Here is a 17,090-nt window from a genome sequence, read left to right on the forward strand (position 1 = left end):
ATGCTCTGGTCATTTCTGCTGATTGACTGGCCAGCCACGAAAGAATAATTCGCCGTGACAGCTGCAACTTATACTTTGAGAGTGGAAGGGGTGCGCCAACAGCTCCAGTATAAAAGTTAGCACGTAAGACACGTCACAAGAGGACAGGTCCTCATTCTGTGCTGCACACCAGTCAGAAAAGACAGCCCATATAAGGGCATAGAGACTTCTTGTAAACGCAGCTCTAGCCTCCAAAATGGTATCAGCTACACTCGCGGGGAGCTGCAAAGACTCCTTTCAAGAGGCCAAACATGAAGTCTCCACAGCTCTGGCCAGCAGGTGCAAAAACATGCCCCTCACCTGCAAGAGGAGGTCATTCCTCTATGGTATCAGCCAGGGGGCTGCCGATAACAACAGAATCAACTTGGAGAACTATGTCTGATTCCTCCAAAGTGGGGGCAACAGGACTGAACATCTGACTTTCCCGAACCATCTGATGACCTGAGGATGCAGGGCAAAAAGGGAAGGCATAAAGGTGAGCACTGGGCCAATTATGGGCCAGGTCATCTTGATGTTCCGAAAAATAAATTGGGAAGTGAAAGTTGTCTTCTGAGGAAAAGAGGTCCACGTCTGCCCTCACAAAGACCAGACCAGACCAGATCTTTCGATCCATTTGGGGATGTAATCTCCATTCTCCTGGAGCTAAATTACTCCTGGACATCATGTACGCTTCCTTTTGTTCAGTTTGCCAAGCACATGAACTGCTCTCAGTGAGAGTTTACAATTTATCCTGGGCTCCCTGTTGGGAACAAGGAAGTATCGGCTGAAGAAGCCTTACTGGTCCAAATTTGACTAGTGGCAGTTCACCACATCGGGCAAGGAACTGACATTCATAGTAATGAGGAGAGGAGAATTACTCTTTTGAGTATGTGGGTCTGCTATCACAGTGGTAGTTTGACTGGGCATTTGCTGGATGGGGAGGATGAGCCCAACTTGATTGGAGCTTCCATCGCTCAGTGTTGAGCGGAGGGATGGAGAGTGGGTGCAAGACTTCTTCAAGGGAGTTCTGGCCTCAGCAAGAACTGACCCTCTCCTCTTCCTCTCTGTATTTGGAATAGGAAGGCAGGGTGAGGGTCAGGGTCCAACATCACTCTGGAGCAAGGAACTTGATGCCTAGGAATTGGGTAACATTTCACTGTCCTGGAGCATTGCTGAAGCCCAGGCTCAGACTTAGGCTAGGGCTGAGTTGGCACCGGTTTGGCATGCTACTGAGCAACTTGTAACACACTGGAGTGCTTTGTCAGGAAGTGAAGCATTGCCTGTGATGACTTTGCCAGTATAAACCAATGGGCAAACCCTTCCACAGTAGGGCCAAACAGTCCTTTTTGGAGATCTAGGAAGATCTAGGAAAAAGTCTAGGAAGGCTACCTTGTCAGCATCCCTGATCTCGATTAGATTCAGCCAAAGGTTGGCCATGGGCTTGCTGATCGCAAGTCAGTTGCAATGCGCAGCTGTAACCTTGTTATTCAGCACGGTCAACAATTTTGAGAGTGGCAGAATTGGAGGGATTAACATGCACTGAGTAGGGGGCACATCGAGTCCTGGTGAGTTTCTGGTGAACTGCCAGAAGGAATGGGGCAGGACACTGGCAGGAGGATTGTTGATGACACTCTTTCAGGGGCCACTCATCAAGGAGGCCATGAATGGCTGTTCCAGAGCCGACCAAGCCAGGCAGAGATCTTCCGCAGCCTTGGTTAGAACATGGGTCAGCCCACTGTCCATGCTGGGCCGTGTTGTTTGTGTCAGAGGAAGGGTGTCGGGGTCTTCGCCAGAACACACCCACTCTTCTGCATCTGAAGCCTTCAACGACGTAGAGTCATTAAGCAATTAAGCCACTCCCAGCTGGGTGCTGCCCAGACAGACAATGCACTCACCATGCCCCTATACATTGTGCAGGGAACCTCTGGGAGCCACACTCATGGTGTGAAATTTGCAAAAATGCAACAGTGGAAATTTGCTCAGAAAATATGCTCTTTTTAAAAGCTGGATGGTCACAGGGGTAGGCGTTGAGCTTCTTCCACTGCCGGTGGCTTCTTCTCATGGCGATGAGCAGAAGGCTGAGCTTATGTCCTCCCTTCACTTCAGTTTCTTGCTTGCAGAGTCAACGAGGAGATAATCTTCATCATTAAATAAGAAAATTTTGACAAAATGGCAATCAGAGCTGACTAATAAAGCAGTCAGCTCCACCCCTTTCAGCGGATTGAAACGCCATTGTTTCATGCAGCTACATGAATGTGATCAAATCAGGCTTCAGTATCAGATGCCACGTTTCCACCGAAATTACCCGGAACATTTGTACCAGGAACTTTTTTTCCAGGAACTTTTTTCCCCCCAGACCTGTTGCTTTCTGTGTTTCCACCGCAGTGTAAAGTACCGGGAAGATTAGGCAAATAGACTGGTGACGTAGGTCTGCGCGCGTTTCTCAATACAAAGTACGCTGATTTTGGACGTGCATTCTCGGTAGTGCGGACTTTGTGCATTCGACTCGGGAGTGTGATGTCCGTGACGACGCAAATCCAGTAAATCTGCAAACAGCAGCATATACTTGATAACTTCAGTCAGCTGACCATGGCTACTATTTTCCTCTCTGTATATTTACAATAAAACGAAATAGGATATCAAATACCACTGCCTCCTTTCGTTTTCATTTAAGCATAATAACAGCTGCAGAAATGTACTTAGTTCAGGGATGTGTATATATACAGCCATTACAACGAAACTAAATATTATATAGATTTGCCTTTTTTATTTTCATTTTAACATATAGATAAATTGAATACAGACCAAATATGACCTGTTAGATTTACCCAAAATGAATTATATTTTATGTTTAACCACTAAAGAGACATCAGACCAGCGGCACACATCAGAAGGTCTAGCCGAGGAGAGGCTGCTTCTCGGCGGACAGATGATCACTGAGCTCCCGCTGATCGCGTGGAGTTCACCGTCTCTGAGATCGGCGAAACACATTTTTAAATAGGCGCTGTCTTTATAAATAAACCACAGATTTGAGTTTTAAACAACTACATTCTTACCTGATATACTTTTAAAACTACATTTCATGACACAATAAAACAGTAATATTTTGAACATGATCCGAATAAATGGTGGTTGAACTCAATCAATGCTGCGTGAACTCAACTCGCTTTGGCTACTGCAATTTTCCTCTAAGTATATTTACAATAAAACGAAATAGGATATCAAATACCACTGCCTCCTTTCGTTTTCATTTAAACATAATAACAGCTGCATAAATGTACTTAGTTCAGGGATATACAGCCATTACAATGAAACGAAATATTATATAGATTTGCCTTTTTTATTTTCATTTTAACATATAGATAAATTGAATACAGACCAAAGAAAACCTGTTAGATTTACCCCACAGCTGAATTATATTTTATGTTTAACCACTAAAGAGACATCAGAGCCAGCGGCACATATCTGTCACGTTCGGGATCCAATGAGGCACGGAGATAGAACCAATTGCAGGTAAGTCATTTATTAAAGGGGCAATCCAAAGAATAAACAGTCCAGGCAGGGGTCGATATCCATCAAATCCAAACATAAACAAAACACGAAGACAAGGCAAGGCAAGGCAAGGCGACGGACATGAATTAACATTAACATTAAACAAGGACTCCGTAACACAGACTCAGACAGACCGGGTATAAATACACAGAAGGATAATGAGGGAACAGGAGACAGGTGGGGAACAATCAATTACTCAACAAGGAGGAAGGTGACCAAATAAGGGAACAGGAAGTGATAAGGTGACAGACACCGTGAGAAAGGGGGACATCTAGTGGAAACCCAGGGACACAACCCAGACACTGTGACAGTACCCCCCCTCTACGGAGCGGCTCCCAGACGCTCCACGACAGACACAAAACAGAGACCAGGAGGTAGGCGGACAGGTGGAGGCTCAGGGGGAGGGACGGAGGGCCAGAAAAGAAAAACATGGGGAACAGACACCGGAAGTGTGAACACCAAACAGGGAGACCAGGAGGGAGGAGGACCGGAGGAGGTTCAGGGGGAGGGACGGAGGGCCAGACTGACAGAGAGGAACAGGGACAGGAGTGAACACAAGAACAAAAAACAAAAAACAACATGAAGCCCCCCAAGGCAGAGCAGAAGACCACCACGTCCTTGTGGTCGAGGCCAGAGTCCTCCAGGGTGGGGCAGAAGACCACCACAACAGTGTAGTCAGGGCGAGAACCCCCCAGGGCGGAGCAAAAGACCACCACGTCCTTGTGGTCGAAGCCAGAGTCCTCCAGGGCGGAGCAGAAGACCACCACAACCGTGTGGTCAGGGCGGAAGGCCCCCAGGGCGGGGCAGAAAACCACCACAGCCATGTGGTCAGGACCAGAGCCCCCCAAGGTGGAGCAGACCTCCGTGCGGCCGGACCAATGGGATGACTAAACTCTGGTAAACCCCTGGTGTCCTTACTGGACTCCAGAAGATCGGTGCTGGCCTGACTCTGCTCTCGAAGATCATTGGTGACTGGCCTTTGTTCGATGAAGACCATCGGTGACTTGCACTTGTACCTGAAGATCATTGGTGACTTGCCCTTGTTCATGAAGATCACCGGTGACTTGACTCAATCCTTGAAAATTACCAGAGACTTGACTCAGTCCTTGAAAATCACCAGTGACTTGACTCAGTCCTTGAAAATCACCAGTGACTTGACTTGACTCTGAAAGGTCAACGGTGTCCAGCCTAGTCTCTGGAAAGTCCATGGTGACTAGCCCTGACTCTGGAAGATCAGCGGTGACTAGCCCTGACTCTGGAAGATCAGCGGTGACTAGCCCTGACTCTGGAAGATCAGCGGTGACTAGCCCTGACTCTGGAGGATCAGCGGTGACTAGCCCTGACTCTGGAGGATCAGCGGTGACTAGCCCTGACTCTGGAGGATCAGCGGTGACTAGCCCTGACTCTGGAGGATCAGCGGTGACTAGCCCTGACTCTGGAGGATCAGCGGTGACTAGCCCTGACTCTGGAGGGTCTTCGGTGACTAGCCCTGACTCTGGAGGGTCATCGGTGACTAGCCCTGACTCCGGAGGGTCATCGGTGACTAGCCCTGACTCAGAAGAGTCCACTGGGACCTGACTCGACTCTGGAGAGTCCACTGGGACCTGACTCGACTCTGGAGAGTCCACTGGGACCTGACTCGAGTCCACTGGCACCTGACTCGACTCTGGAGAGTCCACTGGCACCTGACTCGACTCTGCAGAGTCCACTGGCACCTGACTCGACTCTGGAGAGTCCACTGGCACCTGAATCGACTCTGGAGAGTCCACTGGCACCTGACTCGGCTCTGGAGAGTCCACTGGCACCTGACTCGGCTCTGGAGAGTCCACTGGCACCTGACTCGGCTCTGGAGAGTCCACTGGCACCTGACTCGGCTCTGGAGAGTCCACTGGCACCTGACTCGGCTCTGGAGAGTCCACTGGCACCTGACTCGGCTCTGGAGGGTCAACAGGAACCTGACTCGGCTCTGGAGGGTCAACTGGAACCTGACTCAACTCCAGAGGGTCAACTGGAACCTGACTCAACTCCAGAGGGTCAGCTGTGACTCTCATCCTGTGCAGCGGCGCTGGACAAGCAGCCATCTTGGGCCATGACTCTGGACAGGCGGCCATCTTGTACTGTGGTGCTGGGCTGGCGGCCATCTTGGGTTGTGGCGCTGGACTGGCGGCCATCTTGCACTGTGGTGCTGGACCGGTGGCCAATTTGGGCTGTGGCGCTGAACCGGTGGCCAATTTGGGCATTGGCGCTGGGCTGGCGGCCATCTTGGGCTGTGGCGCTGGAACGGTGGCCAATTTGGGCATTGGCGCTGGGTTAGCGGCCCTCTTGTGCTGTGGCGCTTGGCTGTTAGCCATCCTGGGCAGTGGTGCTGGACTGGTGGCCATCTTGGGTTGTGGCCCTTGGCTGGTTGCCATCCTGGGCAGTGGTGCTGGGCTGACGACCACCCCGCCGGAAGAGACAGAAGTGGCTGGGGCATCCCACCGAAGCCGATGCTGCAGGTAGCGCACGAATTCCCAGAATTCCAGTGTCTCTAACTGCGCCATCTCCTCATGAGACACTGGATCATCCAGCCCGCCATTGAAATAGTCCTTGAGGGCCACATCGTTGTAGCCCATGCCATCGGCCAGGGACCAGAACACCTGAGCCAGGGCACCCACTTCATTGCCCTCTTGGCGGAGGGCGGTCAACCGCAGGTACTTGGTTCGCCGCTCCGCCATCTTGGCTGGGGAACGGAAAAATGACATACCGCTGGTTCCTACTGTGACGGAGTCCTTCTGTCACGGCCGGGATCCAATGAGGCACGGAGATAGAACCAATTGCAGGTAAGTCATTTATTAAAGGGGCAATCCAAAGAATAAACAGTCCAGGCAGGGGTCGATATCCAACAAATCCAAACATAAACAAAACACGAAGACAAGGCAAGGCAAGGCAAGGCAAGGCAAGGCGACGGACATGAATTAACATTAACATTAAACAAGGACTCCGTAACACAGACTCAGACAGACCGGGTATAAATACACAGAAGGATAATGAGGGAACAGGAGACAGGTGGGGAACAATCAATTACTCAACAAGGAGGAAGGTGACCAAATAAGGGAACAGGAAGTGATAAGGTGACAGACACCGTGAGAAAGGGGGACATCTAGTGGAAACCCAGGGACACAACCCAGACACTGTGACAATATCAAAAGGTCTAGCCGAGGTGAGGCTGCTTCTCGGCGGATAGATGATCACTGAGCTCCCGCTGGTCGCGTCGAGCTGACCGTTTCTGAGATCGGCGAAACACATTTTTAAATAGGCACTGTCTTTATAAATAAACCACAGATTTGAGTTTTAAACAACTACATTCTGGCCTGAAATACTTTTAAAATTACATTTTATGACACAATAACAGTAATATTTTGAAAATGTTGATCCGAATAAATGGTGGTTGAACTCAACCAATGCTGCGTGAACTCAACCAATCAGGATGTTTAGCGGCCAAGTCCCGCCCCCGAAAAGTTCAGGAACTTTGAAAAAGTACCACCTCGCCAGCAGGGACTTTCTGAGGGGCATTTTTTTACCCTGAACTTTATTTAGTTCCTGGTTCCTGCGGTGGAAACACACCGAGTACCAGGCCAAAGTCCCTAGTTCCTGGGTAAAGTTCCTGCGGTGGAAACGGGGCAAGAGAAAACAGGAGTTTCCCCATAGTGTGTTTAAATTCAACCATTCGAAAGAGAACTACATATAGAGACCATCACTGTCATCCTTTTGAATCAGTATTGTTATAATTAGTATAGTTTCTTAATTATTCTAAATTAACAATGAATTAACCTATTTCAATTGTATGCATTATGTTTATGAATAATTATCTTTGAAAACTGTTCTTTTATGCTTGTAAGTGTAACAAGTCTGGGTAACGTTTTCACTGTTTTAGGGAAAACATAATCTGTCAATCTAGTTCCTCTGTCCCTGGAGAAAAATAAATTAACCAGAAATCTCTCTGAAACCTCCACTGAATATGCACCACTGACTCATTTCCCAGTATGTTTTTTCCAGCACCAGAGCTATATTTCCATAGATAAGATTTCCTGTTCTCCCGGTCGTGCAGATTGCCATTACTTATGCCTGACAAGCTTAGCCTGTGATGTGGCCATGCTGGCCTGTTTGAACAAAATTAAGCCAATGCTTTTTGCACTGCAGGCATGGAGATGTTTGAAATAGCTTGTCCCAGGGTCAGAACGGGACCCTTCTCAGAGCAAAGGAACACAGAAGAGCACTGAACCTTTCCACTTAAACTGACCTACTGTATCTACTCTGGGAATGGGAAAGGAGTAGGGTGATATCTTTTTATTACCGAAGGAGTAGATCACCCTAAAATGAAAAACATATTCAATGTCTTCTGAAGTCATATGATAACTTGTGTGAACAACAGTCTGAAAAACAGGTTGTTTTAAACTGAAAATTTTACCATTTTCTGTATCTTTTAATTCTCATTTGGAAATAAATGACTTAGTGTATTTATGGTAATTTTGGAGTGTATATGGGATAATGCAAGTGGAAACTGTTAGCATGTGGTATAAACCTGATGTAAATAAGAGATTCATTGTGCAGTATAGACACCATTGCTTTTAAAGGTGGTTTTGACAAGAGTGCAGTGGTAAATTAACTCACACTGAAATGATTGACAGCTTCAGTGATTAAAAAGGGAACATTCTGTTTATAACACTTTGATAATTAATTAATGTAAACATTTTATTTCTTATACTACTAGCTACACAAAGATTTATTGTATTTAAATATGAGACTGACTCCAAAAATGTGATGATTGACAGCAATAACCAATAGCAATGGACAGGACAAAAAATTCTGATACTGGGTCTGATATTATATGTCTGTGCAAATCTTGGATTGTAAATAAAAACAAGTAGGCTTGCCACTTATGTGATATGTTTTTTACTTGTTCTTCATAAAACTTGCTTGAATGATTTTGTTTTCTATTTTGGTATCTTTATGTGCCTATGACTTTTTAAATATGAATTTAGTAAAAAGCAGTAACATGTTGTTATGTCCAGATTATTATTATTTTAACTAGTGCTGTAAAAAATAAAGAAAATAAAAAATTGGTCCCACTTTATATTAGGTATCTATTAACTAATAATAAAGCAATGAATTGTTAGGTAAATGTACTTATTTTGTTGATTTTCAAAACATGTTTGCTGCTATTGAAATGGGATATGGGTAAGGTTAGGGACAAGTTTGTTGGTATGGTTAGGATTAGATTTAGGTTTAGGTTTATGGTTAGCCCAATGTGTCACGTTCGGTGTTATGGAAAACACAGGAGAGAGAACCAATTGCGGGTATGTATTTATTAAAGGGGCAATCCAAAGAATAAACAGTCCAGGCAGGGGTCGATATCCAACAAATCCAAACATAAACAAAACACGAAGACAAGGCAAGGCAAGGCAAGGCAAGGCAAGATGACGGACATGAATAAACATCAACATTAAACAAGGACTCCGTCACTAAGACTCAGACAGACCAGGTATAAATACACAAAAGGATGATGGGGAAACAAGAGACAGGTGGGGAACAATCAATTAACTTAACAAGGAGGAAGGTGACCAAATAAGGAGACAGGAAGTGATAAATGATAAACACTGTGGGAACTGAGGACACCTAGTGGAAACCCAGGGAACACAACCCAGACACTGTGACAGTACCCCCTTACTAAGGAGCGGCTCCCAGACGCTCCAAGACAGACACAAAACAGAGACCAGGAGGGAGGCGGACAGGTGGAGGCTCAGGGGGAGGGACGGAGGGCCAGACTAACAGAAAGGAACAGGGACCGACATTAACACAAAAACAAAAGGAGAAAAAAACAACAACATAAAGCCCCCCAGGGCGGAGCAGAAGACCACCACACCCTTGTGGTCAAGGCCAGAGTCCTCCAGGGCGGAGCGGAAGACCACCACAACCGTGTAGTCAGGGCAAACGCCCCCCAGGGCGGAACGGAAGACCACCACGTCCGTGTGGTCAGAGCGGAAGCCCCCCAGGGCGGAGCGGAAGACCACCACACCCTTGTGGTCAAGGCCAGAGTCCTCCAGGGTGGAGCAGATGACCACCACGCCCCTGTGGTCGATGCCGGAGTCCAACAGGGCGGAGCAGCAGACCACCCAGTGACTTGACTTAACTCTGAAAGTTCAACGGTGACTGGCCCTGACTCTGGAGAGGTCACTGGCACCTGACTCGACTCTGGAGAGTTCACTGGCCCCTGACTCGCCTCTGGAGGGTCAACTGGAACCTGACTCGACTCTGGACTGCCTGTGGAGACTTGAGACGCCTCGGCTTCGGGCACCGCCTCTGGAACGGACTCGGGCACTGCCTCGGTCACGGCCTCGGGCACCGCATCGGGAGGGGCCTCGGACACCGCATCGGGAATGGCCTCCACCTCGGCATCGGGCACCGCCTCGGCCTCCGGAACAGCATCGGGCACCGCCTCGGCATCGGGCACCGCCTCGGCCTCCGGAACAGCATCGGGCACCGCCTCGGCATCGGGCACCGCCTCGGCCTCCGGAACAGCATCGGGCCCCGCCTCGGCCTCCGGAACAGCATCGGGCCCCGCCTCGGCCTCCGGAACAGCATCGGGCACCGCCTCGGCCTCCGGAACAGCATCGGGCCCCGCCTCGTCCTCCGGAACAGCATCGGGCACCGCCTCGGCATCGGGCACCGCCTCGGCCTCCGGAACAGCATCGGGCACTGCCTCGGCCTCCGGAACAGCATCGGGCATCGCCTCGGCATCGGGCACCGCCTCGGCCTCCGGAACAGCATCGGGCACCGCCTCGGCATCAGGCACCGCCTCGGCCTCCGGAACAGCATCGGGCACCGCCTCGGCCTCCGGAACAGCATCGGGCACCGCCTCGGCATCGGGCACCGCCTCGGCCTCCGGAACAGCATCGGGCACCGCCTCGGCCTCCGGAACAGCATCGGGCACCGCCTCAGCCTCCGGAACAGCATCGGGCACCGCCTCAGCCTCCGGAACAGCATCGGGCACCGCCTCGGCATCGGGCACCGCCTCGGCCTCCGGAACAGCATCGGGCACCGCCTCGGCCTCCGGAACAGCATCGGGCACCGCCTCGGCCTCCGGAACAGCAGCATCGGGCACCGCCTCGGTCTCCGGAACAGCATCGGGCACCGCCTCGGGAACGTCCTCTGGGCTTTGAGGAACGGTAGACGCCTGTCTCCTCCTCCTCCGCCCTCTATTTTGGCGAGTCGGTGACACCTTGTCTGGAGACTCAGGCGTTGAGTCGGCCATCTTGTGCTGTGGTTGCAAGCTGGCGGCCATCTTGTGCTGTGGCGCTGGGCTGGCGGCCATCTTGTGCTGTGGCTCTGGGCTGGCGGCCATCTTGTGCTGTGGCTCTGGGCTGGCGGCCATCTTGTGCTGTGGCTCTGGGCTGGCGGCCATCTTGTGCTGTGGCGCTGGCTCAGCAGCCATGACGTCAACCGTCTTGGGAATCTCTAGGATTTTGGACAGCGTAGCGAAATAGTCCAAGAATGAGTCAGCGGCCCTCTTGGGCGTTGGCGCTGAGCTGGCGGCCATCTTGCACCGTGGCGCTGGACTCGTGATCGCCTTGGGTTGTGGTGCTGTGTTGGCGTCCATCCTGCCTCGTGGCGCTGGACTAGCGGCCATCATGGGCAGTGACGCCACTGTGGCGGACGTGCGCTTCCTCTCTCCTCTCCGTCCGCCATGGTGAGACGGTGGCTCTAATCCATCCCACACGAGCCCCGGGTCGAAGGGCGGCCCTGGTTGAGAGCGGTGCTCAGTATCCTCTCGACCACTCCCTCCTCGGCGACCTCCTCTGGTTCCCCGGAAAACCACCAGACGAGTTCCTTCAAATCCACTCCTCTCCCGCACTGTGGCTGGGGAGGAGACATAAGCCGACATACCGCTGGCTCTTGCAGTGACGGAGTCCTTCTGTCACGTTCGGTGTTATGGAAAACACAGGAGAGAGAACCAATTGCGGGTATGTATTTATTAAAGGGGCAATCCAAAGAATAAACAGTCCAGGCAGGGGTCGATATCCAACAAATCCAAACATAAACAAAACACGAAGACAAGGCAAGGCAAGGCAAGGCAAGGCAAGATGACGGACATGAATAAACATCAACATTAAACAAGGACTCCGTCACTAAGACTCAGACAGACCAGGTATAAATACACAAAAGGATGATGGGGAAACAGGAGACAGGTGGGGAACAATCAATTAACTAAACAAGGAGGAAGGTGACCAAATAAGGAGACAGGAAGTGATAAATGATAAACACTGTGGGAACTGAGGACACCTAGTGGAAACCCAGGGAACACAACCCAGACACTGTGACACACTGAAGCTAAGCAGGGTTGAGCTGGTCAGTACCTGGAAGGGAGACATCCTGGGGAAAACTAGGTTGCTGCTGGAAGTGGTGTTAATGAGACCAGCAGGGGTTGCTCACCCTTTGGTCTGTGTGGGTCCTAGTGCCCCAGTATAGTGATGGGGATACTATACTGTCAAAAAGCACTTTCCTTCGGATGAGACGTTAAACTGAGGTCCTGACTCTCTGTGGTCTTTAATCTCAGGATGCCTTTCGAATAGAGTAGAGGAGTGACCTCGGTATCCTGGCCAAATTTGCCCATTGCCCTCTGACCATCATGGCCTCCTAATCATCCCCATACACTGATTGGCTTCATCACTCTGTCTTCTCTCCACCAATAAGCTGGTGTGTGGTGCACGTTCTGGCACACTATGGCTGCCGTCACATCATCCAGGTGGATGCTGCACATTGGGGGTGGATGAAAAGACCCCTCTCACAATGAAAAGTGGTTTAATGTTTAGAAAAGCATTATATAAATGTAATTAATTATTTATTATTATTATTAAGGGATTGAAGTAAGCTTAACAGTGTAATCATAGATGTAAGTACTGAAATTAATTATATATCTACTTACAGGACATTATTATCACATAAAAGTACAATTTAAAAACTAGCATGTAAACAATAAGTGCACTGTATCAAATTTAAAATATAAATGTAAGTACATTGTAGTCAGGGGCGGATTTAGTGTATTGGGGGCATCAGGCAACATATAGGAAAGGGGTCCTATACAGTTTCACACATTTTCTTAGATCAACCTTGAGGTTCCTTTTTAGTTTTGATGCTTGCTGCTGTACATGTTAAATGGCTTTAAATACATATGTCAAGTGCATGCTCACAAAACAGCATTGTCAGTAATGGATTAGAGCCTTGCACGGCTAGCCCCCCCCACCCCCCAAAAAAAAGAACTGTTTCAGCTATTAAAATAGTTCGGTTTTGTATGTAATGGAAAAGTTTTTTTTTTTTTTTTTAATTGTCAATTTAGAAAAATTTTTGGAGCATTTTTTGTTCGTTAAATGTAAGTTGTTTTTTTGCTGTTGTTTTGTTTTGTTTTGTTTGTTTGTTTTAATGGTGCCAGCGTGATCACTTGCATTTTTTTGCTCAGAAAATAGTGGAAATGCAACTTAATGCAACTTAATAAGCAGTCATTTTTGCTCATAAAAGTAAGAGTAATACATCATTCTAAACTGTAAATGGGCTAGTTTTATTTGTGTGCACTCACAATGTCAACAAAGTGTTGTGCTTTTATAAAATTAAGAAAGCAAACACTTTCTGCTGTCTGGGGTTTGAACAGGAGCACTTTACAATGATGAACCTAAACTCAGCGAATTGCCACACAGACCTGATAAAACAAATATATATTTAAAAAAATATATAGAAAGCTTTAAATTAATAGCCTACTTTAAAATGAAATAATTCAAATTCAAAATAGAAACTTTTTAATTATGTAATCCGTGCATTTCTCTTTAAAAGCACATCATTTTTTCCATCACCATAATAGATGGATATCTAAAATATAAAAATAAGGAAAAGCCGAAAACAGGCCCGATTATAATTTGCGTTTTATTTTATATTTCCCTACAATTAAATAAAACACAAATTATAATGTTATATATATAGACTGTAAATGTAAAACTTTGTCCTATAATTGTATAGCAACTTTTACTGTTTTTTTTTTATGTTGCTCTGCTCTGAATACCTTAACATGTAAATGATTTTCTGCAACGCAATTTTGTATGATATGTGAATTATTTATAAGCCTCTTTTTTTATTTTTTATTTTTTTACCCATGTCATGAATTTGTTGTATTTACATTTGTAAAATACCAAAAAAAATAAAAATAATTGTTGTAGGCTAACCCAGTTTCATGAAAGTGCCTATAGCATGATTTTCTGCTTCTATTTGGCATAATATTTCTATGCAGAAATTGATGAAACTGATAAATTCATAATTAATTGCATGGGTGATTCAGTTGACAGACATACAGGACAAACACACAGGCCTATGACAACTTCTGAAATGTTTGCGGGGCAAATCGGAGGTCAGTCTGAGCACTCATGGTACTCACAGTGTGTACAGCTGTACACCTGCAGGTGCCAGAGATGGTTGTCATCGTAATAAACACTGTAAACCATTCATGTGTCAGCGCTTAATGCGAAACTCCTATATGTATTTTAGGGGGCCTCCTGGCTTTAGGGGGCCCAAGGCGGTCGCCTACCTTTGCCTAATGTGCAAGTCTGCCCTGATTGTAGTTAAAGACATGTAATATAAAAAAATTTTTTTGAGAGAGAACAAATGCAAAAATACAGACATAAAAAATACAAAGATATAAATTTGTAGCCTTAATAAAGCAGAATAATGAAGACATGTTGTCCCCAAACTCGCAAGACAAATCATTTCAAGAGCTGGTTGTGTGTTATGTAATATAAGATTACCTTTAAGGTAGTAGGGCTTCTTCAGGCCATCGTGGTGCATACGTGCCTTCCGCTGCTCCGCATAGCTGTGCCTCAAACCATGATCATGCAAATGCAGTCTATCTCTCCTGACTGCTTCCGAAGCCATTTTTTCCCGCAAAGCTTTGGTCCGCTCCATTTCCAGTGCTATGGCCTTCTCCAGCAGTGACAGGTTGCCTTTGGTCATATCGAAAACATCATCTGAGCGGTCCGACGTGACGGAGGTGGTGTCTTCATCACAGTCCTGGAAGCTCTTGTGCTCTGCGGCACAGCTGGAGAAAGTCTTGGAGCATGGGCTGAGCTGCTCCTCAAGCTTCATCAGGTTGACCATGTCAGAGTAATTCTGCTCAAGGACATGGGACTCCTCGGTACTCTGACGCTGATGATGCTGTTGGGCTTCTTGATAAAGCTGGTGAGCCTCCTGGTAGGAATGCATATAATTAACTGACAAACCTTGACAATAAGATTTTTGTAGATTACTACGACTCTATCTGTTAAAATAAAAACTTTAAAAATTAAAACATTTAAAAAGTAACTACAGGCCACTTAAACACTGCAGATAAATTTGGTTGTCAATTTTTAGTGTTGTAAGAATGTTCTAAACAGAAGTGGCAATAGAATTCCACAACCGTATTAGTGGTGCATTCCATGTGAACCCAAAAGTCAGAAACTCAGAGTTCCCAGTGGAAACAGTGGAAACTGGAACACCTTCTCAAGTCAGAAACTATGAATGAAACACAAGTAATATATTGTTTATTAGCACTTCTGTTTGTATCAATAAAACCAGCAAAGTACTATCCAACCACTATTCATAATAACATGATATTTCAATACGTCGGTGCAAAATACCACTTTTTATGTGTTCACAAAATGACTGGTATTGCTTTCAGTTGGACTTGACCATCTTGTGTACTTGTGTACAGGAATGCAGTCAACTGTGTGACGTCATTCCTAAACCCGATTTCCAATTTCTGGGGTAAATGGAAAGCTGTAAATTAAGGTAGTGGCAACCGCATTGACAAAAACTCCATACAATTTGTACAGATCCAAACAGACTAACTGGTAAATACTAGATGTATTTAAACAAGCATCAGAGATTTGACTCTGTTCTGTATGCGCATTGCAAAAAAATAACAGAGAAAGACATATGAGCCTTGACTCATTCATGTTGACAGATCTTCTTACAAAAATAAGCAAATGAGAACAAGCCCATAATAAACCTAAATAAATGTACATGGTTTATATTGGAAATAAGACCAGAAAAGTGAAATCCACACTTTCCCAGTTTAACAACTCGATAGACTAGAATGCTTTATGAGCCATGCCTAAAGATGCTTATAATAAGTGTACATGAACACTGAAAGTACTCTGCTGAGCAGCCTTGATGTAAATAAAATATGACGATGGTGGTTTAATCACAATCATTAATAATCATTGTAATCATTAGTCATCGCAATTTTGAGAGTGAGCTCTGTTCTGTACACACAAGAAATTATAATTTAGTGTACTCACTCCTATATTTAAATGTGGCTGTCACTTCTGAGACTTTACAGTGTGTATATGGCCTTTACTTAAATTTAAACAGGACTGCAATTTACAAGATTTACAAACTTTACAAGAAGCAAAAACTTTACTCATTTGAACATTTTGACACAGGTCTGTCTCTTTCTGTCTCTTGTGTGCACTCACCAGCCCAAAGGGCCTAAAGAGACTGTGTTGACGGATGTTGCAAGGCAAAACACAAACAAAAACAAGCCCAAAATAAGTCCTAAAAAGGTTAAATGCTGCATTTTGGAGATAAAATGAAAATATCACAAGATGCAACTGCCCACATAAAAACATCCATACAGTGGCTCACTTTAAGAGAAGACTACGAACAGCAAGCCCAAAAGACACTTATAGTAATTAGACATGGCAACACTACAAGAGTGAACATAAACAAAACACAACATGCTATGTCAATGATGGTTTCGTTAAATTTGTTGGACGCAACAATTCCTAAGTTGCTAATATTGCTTTGATAAAATAGCAGATACTAAACAGCCATCAGACACCTAAACATTTCTCTGGTTACCAGTGTGACAATCATTGCAGTTTCCAATCATGGAATGATAATTTAGGTGATTCACTCCTAGGCATTATGCCAATGCACAAAGCACACTTAGAATCAGAGTATTCAAAGTGTGTTTTGATTTTGTTAACTTAATCCTTTGAGTGAAATATATTTCATATAGACCTGTTATTTATTTTGTCTGCTTTTCTGCTTTCAGTGCTGCAGTTGTGTGATGAGGTGACCATGTATGAATCCTAATTTTCTGTTAATAAGACTATTTTTGCATTTAAAAAATAAATTAAATGAAGGGGGAAAAAACAACATTTAATGGTATTTATAAAGGTTCACAGAAAATCGTTTATTCTCTTATTTAATTCTGATTTAACTTTCTTGTCAGTTAATTAGCAGTTCCCCAAAAAAACTAAAAAAATTTTTTGATGACGTTTGCATTTAATTCTCTAAACATTTTTATTGTTGTTGTGATATTTTAAAAATGTCTCATGTTATGCATGTATGGAACGAGAATGAGACACTGTGTCCTCTAGAGGGCGCTAGGGGAACGTGGTCAGCGTGTCTGGTGTCTGAAGAACGAATGAAAAAATGACAATGAACTTGACATTGGCAGG

At 46.0% G+C, this 17,090-nt stretch overlaps 1 protein-coding gene across 2 annotated transcripts in view; it reads right to left on the reverse strand.

Annotated features, from left to right (window-relative positions):
- LOC132111829 (myelin transcription factor 1-like protein) overlaps window positions 1-17,090 on the reverse strand; it is a 146,569-nt gene that overhangs the window by 37,143 nt on the left and 92,336 nt on the right. For both annotated transcript variants that reach the window (XM_059519449.1, XM_059519450.1), the window contains one exon: window positions 14,394-14,832. In XM_059519449.1, the coding sequence (XP_059375432.1) occupies window positions 14,394-14,832 (439 nt within the window). The remainder of the gene's footprint in view (window positions 1-14,393; window positions 14,833-17,090) is intronic.

The sequence above is a fragment of the Carassius carassius genome, chromosome 31 (assembly GCF_963082965.1).
Source record: "Carassius carassius chromosome 31, fCarCar2.1, whole genome shotgun sequence".
Lineage (NCBI taxonomy): Eukaryota > Metazoa > Chordata > Actinopteri > Cypriniformes > Cyprinidae > Carassius > Carassius carassius.